The 6,000-nt window shown below is 44.0% G+C and overlaps 1 protein-coding gene across 1 annotated transcript in view; it reads left to right on the plus strand.

Moving 5' to 3' along the window:
• wdr43 (WD repeat domain 43) overlaps positions 1-4,830 on the plus strand; it is a 30,891-nt gene extending 26,061 nt beyond the window's left edge. The window contains exons 16-17 of the mRNA XM_055899196.1: positions 3,633-3,691; positions 4,093-4,830. Coding sequence (XP_055755171.1) covers positions 3,633-3,691; positions 4,093-4,206 — 173 coding nt within the window. The 3' untranslated portion in view covers positions 4,207-4,830. The remainder of the gene's footprint in view (positions 1-3,632; positions 3,692-4,092) is intronic.
• Positions 4,831-6,000: the final 1,170 nt, after the last annotated feature.

A 6,000-nucleotide genomic window follows, 5' to 3' on the forward strand; every position in this document is an offset into this window, starting at 1 on the left:
TCTAAAGCTACCTATAACGTGGGCTATTTTGAGCACTTCTGGGATGCTTGCTTGTCTTCATTGCTTTACTGGGAAGCTTAGCAGAAGTAGATATTCTCATGTTATTTATGTTAGTGTGGGTGAGCTGCACGCAGTGGACTCCCTACTAGGGCACACCGCCTCAGTGCTAACAGCATAAATCTGGTTCATAGGAGTGTGATTGCTGCGTGCAATAGCTGTAGGCTCAGCAGAGGCATTTGGGGGTTGTTAGAGGGACAAATTAGGTTACTTACATTGTCTAATGTACATTTGCTAAAGCGTTATGGCGTCAATGGTAGGGATTAGCTGAGCTGGACTTGGGTCATTGATAAGTCATCAACGCAGCCTTATAATGCACGAACGCCGTCCAGCCACCAGCGTAGAAAAAGTAAACGTTTCACTCTGCGTTTTCAAAGTTTCTTACATAGGCGGGCAACCTGCGTGATCAAGGAAGCCACAAGCCTATAATCATTGGCAAGCAAACAATTGCCGCATTGGAACTCTTAAGTCCCAAGTGTAGTAGATACAGCGGTGGAACCGTTCAGTTACTTCTCCAGGCGGAGTGCTCCGTTGTAAAACATCTGACAAACTTGGATAACTTGATGGCCATTCAGTTTAGCTAGGTTAGCGGCTCTGTCAAGCAGACGCCAACCTGTCAGTTAAGCGGGGTCCTGGGACGAGAAATGGAGATCCTAGCGTTTTAAAAGCTAATCGCGTCACGGAATCCATACAAAACAAGTTTTATGTTTTAATCATAAGTGTTTCCAGCATAATGTTCAGCTGAGCACTCAAAGAAGGTCCCCTGAGACAGTGTCCTCCATCATTCTTAAATTATGCCCGGACAAACTGATCAATCTGGGTAGAAGGGACATGGTCAGGGAGGTGACCAAGAACCCAATGGTCACTGACAGAGCTCCAGACTTCATCTTTGGAGATGGATGAACCTTCCAGAAAGACAACCATCTCTGCAGCACGCCACCAATCAGGCCTTTATGGTAGTGGCCAGACGGAAGCCACATGACAGCCCGGTTTGAGTTAGCCAAAAGGCACCTAAAGGACTCAGGCAATATGAATGCCAAGCGTCACATCTGGAGGAAACCTGGCATGGTTGTGGCAGCAGCATGCTGTGGGGTTGTTTTTCAGCGGAAGGGACTGGGAGACTAGTCAGGATCGAGGGAAAGTTGAACGGAGCAAATTACAGATTCTTAATGAAAACTTGCTCCAGAGCGCTCAGGACCTCCGATTGGGGTGAAGGTTCAACTTCCAACAGGACAACGACCCTAAGCACACAGCCAAGACAATGCAGAAGTGGCTTTGGGTACTCTCCAAATACAGGTGTGCCAAGCTTGTCGTGTCATACTCAAGAAGACGCAAGGCTGTAATCGCAGCCAAAGGTGCTTAAACAAAGTACTGAGTAATGGGTCTGTATACTTATGTAAATGTTGTCCGTTTTTTAAATCATACATTTGAAGAAATGTCAATCTGTTTTTGCTTTGTCATTATGCGGTATTGAATGTAGACAAACTAATCTATTTTAGAATAAGGTTGTAACGTAACTGCGAAGAGTGAAGTGGTCTGAATACTTTCCGGATGCACTGTAGGTGCAAGAGCTCCAATACTTTTGAGGTAACGTTCTATAAGAGGAACAGGAGCTCAAGCAGTAGAACATTTGAGGTGCTGGTACTGTGCGCCGGTCAGCTTCTGCCCATGTCAACCATCGCTGCTTATCCCTTAGCAAATATCCTACAGCTGTATGTCCCAAGCTCACTGGCTCGGAAAACTCCCGAGGTCCCCGACTATTTTATACAATGTTGCAAGTTCGTTGCAGACATGTCATGTTTAGCAAATGTGTTTTTACTAGGATATTTTCTACCTGCCTGCTGTGATATTTTTTATATGTTGGCTTTGTGTAGTCTATTTTTTACATGGTTGGCAATGTCAATAGAAATATCTTATTTATTTTCTTTTGGATAGAGTTGTGATGTAACCACATGATAATGATTTTGAGAAGTGGTTACTATAAATTAAATAACTTTCACAAATGTGCATATGAAAACCATAACTGCCACGCAGATTGGCGAAAATTAAGGTACATGGTCATTCCACGTGAAGGTAGCAGACTCCTCGTGTAGCCTATTACCGGCATCTTCAGGAGAGTAATGGCAGAATCTGCTAGCAGGAGATTAGTCAATCGAGTTTTCTTTTTTTCTTTTTCTTCTCTTTATCTAGACCTCTGGTGCCCTCTTGAGGCATTCGTCTTTTTTCATCAAACCGTACGCTTAAAGCATCAGACAAGCTCGACGCATGTAGTTGATTTGATTAAAACACATAGGTGTCTCCGGTATATCTATATAAAGGTATATACGTCTATGTCTACGGTATATACACTTTCAAAAGAGCAGACTACGGTTCGGTCGACCAACATTTTGTCGGGACAGCCCTAATGCAGATGCTGTATGGACGTTCCTGTGCTTTTTAACTTCACATGTACCTCAGGCATGAAACACGGTCCTTATGTACCTCAGACTATCATTCTAAATCTGATCATGCAGAATGACTTTGGAGACGCCCTAAAGGATTACAGCCTCACGGTAGCCCTTCTGTTGAAGTGTATTCTCCAGAGGGTTCAGTATTTGCAGCTGCACCTCCAATTGTGGTTATGTAGAAGTCAAAATAATAAATCAGTTTTGTATTCAAACACAATGCTCTGCTTAGCTGCCAAACAAACCCTGAACTTCGCCGCCACACACACCGTCCCCCCTCTGTATTTCTCTTTACCATGAATGGTGATAACTGTGTAAATAAGTACTGCTACTCTACACAATATAGCTGACTTCCTGTATGCATTTGCTTTCGCTACGAATTACATCAAGCAGTCAGTCAAGACCCCAGTGTCAGTTGCATTTTTTTTCTTTTTTCATTCAAATAATTCAAATGCAAATAAGGATGTTTCCCCAACAGCATTCGAGAGGGGATGTGTGCACTTCAGCACAGGGCTTTGTTCAACAGTTTATTCTCCTCACGTAACTTATTTTCCCCCTTTCGGTACGTGTTCTCGGTCTTCTGTCTCCTCTGTTCTGACTATTTAATATACACTGACAAATTGAAATGCAACATGTAAAGTGTTGGTCCCATGTTTTATGAGCAAAGAAAAATCCCAGCAGTTTTCCATAAGCACAGTTTATTTCTCAAATTTTGTGCACAAATTTGTTTACATCCTGTTAGTGAGCATTTCTCCTTTGCCAAGATAATTGTTCCACCTGACAGGTGTGGCAAATCAAGAAGCTGATTAAACAGCATGAACATTACACAGGTGTACTTTGTGCTGAGCACAATAAAAGGCCACTTTTAAAGCTCATTCTGATTGGTTAGGCCTGGCTGCCAAGTGGGTGGGCTTATGCCCACCCATGGCTGCACCCCTGCCCAGTCATGAGATCCATAGATTAGGGCCTAATGTTTTTTTTTTTTTTTTTGACTGCTTTTCTTTTGAACTAACTCAGTAATGAAAATGTTAATATTTTTGTTCAATATAATAAAGCTGTGTAGTCGTTCTGTGAAGTGTCTGGACTGTGGCTTTATGACTGACAGCTTTGTCTTGTCTTCTCCACTTTTAGAGTCCTCTGACGAAGAAAATGCTTCAGGTGACGAAGGTCTTCCAGATGAGGATTCTGATGTAGGTGGTTAAGATGACACCCAGGGGCTGTGGGTGGGATGGAATACAGATGGATTGTTAAATGCTTTTATCAAGTAAATATGAAGTGGTTTCCCAATCCTTGTTCTGTGGATCCAAATGGGTGCATGTAACACACTCGAGTCAACTCTCCACCAAGCCTTTGATTAAGTTGGGAACAGTTGGTAAAAAAAAAACAATATAGAATTTGCACCCCTATGGGTCCATAGGACTAGTGCTATGTTTGGGTGGAAAGGAATACAGTACAGATTATACAATGAGGTATTGTAAAGTGCGCGTTTGCTCTTGAACCATCACATTCTCACTGACCATTGCGTTTATTGGAAGGTTGACGTACGATGAGTGAAGCATCTCACTGTATTCTGTGTTTCTGGTCTGTGCAGAACTGGGAGGAGGATGAGACCATGGAAAACGAGGCGGAAGAAGGCATGAGGATGGAATCAAAAGTGAATGGCGATTCCGACATAGAACCGGGGAACGAGAGCGAGGAGGAGTGACAAGCGAAGGAAACCAATTGAACTAAATGAACTACAAGCAAATGGACCTGAAAGATTTATATGTACTTTCATTTATTTTTATCCTTTGATTTTATTATCAGAACAAGATGGTTTTACACAAAAAAATGGGCAGGCAGTGGTTGGTGTATGGCGGTGAGCAAAGCCACCATTTTGCCACAACCAGGGACCTCCATTATGGAGGCGGTGTTAAATACCCACCCCACTACCAACCTGTAAGCCCCATATTTTGAAGCTGTACGAGGCTCAAGCGCCATGCTTCTCCCCCAATCGCCGCCTTTCTCCACTTTGATCTGTGGTTCTGGGTGTAAACCATGTGTATGGGACCATTGTCCGCACTGCTTGTTCCAGAGAAAAGGTGAGCTTGTTGCCAGACATGGGCTGCATATTTCCTGCATAGGACTCTGGTTAAAAAGTAGCTCGCTATGCGCCCTTGTTCTAAGTATTTAACTATATAGGGTGCCATTTGGGATGTGACCCTGACTAATGGGTCATGTCCCCACTCAATGTAAATCAGTATGAACAGTAGTGTTTGAGTCCCCCTCTTTCCTGGGCTACCCACCCCTCCCCCAGGCTTCTTGGTATTAAATGTTCTTCTGTAAAGTCTCCAACTGAACCTTTGTTTTATTTTCTGAGTCGGTTTTTGGTGTCCTTAACTCCTTTTGTGCAATGATTCTTTTGGGGGGTGGGGCTTGGCAGTCAGTCTCCACTGCCTTTTAATTATAGCTGGAGGGGGGGCTGTAGAACATAGATGTGATCTCTGCTTGATTTAGGTGTGTAAATGAATGGGTGGTTTAAATTGTGGCTGTCTAAATGCAGGGATGGTGGTCAAAGGGTACTTTTTGTTAATTAGGCAAATGTGTAGAATGCTGTTTGTTGCTATTTTTCTTATTAAGTAAACTTACTGACTCTTCCTTGATTTAGTTTAACATTCGCACTGTCTGATTTTCATCAAACTCGTATCCAAATCAAGAGCAGGTCGAAAACGGGGGATGGGGACTCTGGCCCCGTTCGACAATGCCCCCGGACAGAGCCAACCAGGAAGGATATTACCCCACCTACGTTGCCAAAGCACAGCCCCCCCCCCCCCCCCCCCCCCCCTCCACAAGAGTGATAGCAACAGACCAACCTGAGAAGTCGGAATGTAGCCCACAAAGATCTCCACCGCACGAGCTTGAAGGGGTTCAAAACTGGATAGGAAGATCACGTCCGTCACTTAAATGATGCGTTCCTAGGTTCGTCACGGAAGAATACTAGTAAGCCAGTGACTCAGCCCCCATAATACTGTGAGAGGCAGAGAATCCCAGTGGAGGGAGGGGAGCAGGCCAGTCAGACGGCAAGGGCGGTTCAACACTCCGGCCCCTTGCCGTTCGCCTTCGCACCCCTGGGCCAGACTGCTCTATCATAGGACCGACCGACTGAGGAGATGAGTCTTCAGTAAAGACTTAATGGTCGAGATCGAGTCTACGTCTCATGTGGCTAGGCAGACCATTCCATAAAAATGTAGCTCTATAGGAGAACGTTACATCTGGCTGTTTACTTAGAAATTATAGGGAAAATAAGGAGGCCTACGTCTTGTGACCTGTTGTGGCAATTCACAACTAAGGACTCAAAGTAAATGAAGCAGGCTTTATTAACTTGTGGAGATTTTTTTCAAATTAAATACAAGCCAGATGAAACTCCAAAGGGGAGGTTCACTTTCAGTCCTTTTATACTGCTACACAAGTCATATAAGCATGGTCGATTCCTGTATGTGACTGATACAACACCAGGCTT

This window comes from Salvelinus fontinalis, chromosome 35, assembly GCF_029448725.1.
Source record: "Salvelinus fontinalis isolate EN_2023a chromosome 35, ASM2944872v1, whole genome shotgun sequence".
NCBI lineage: Eukaryota > Metazoa > Chordata > Actinopteri > Salmoniformes > Salmonidae > Salvelinus > Salvelinus fontinalis.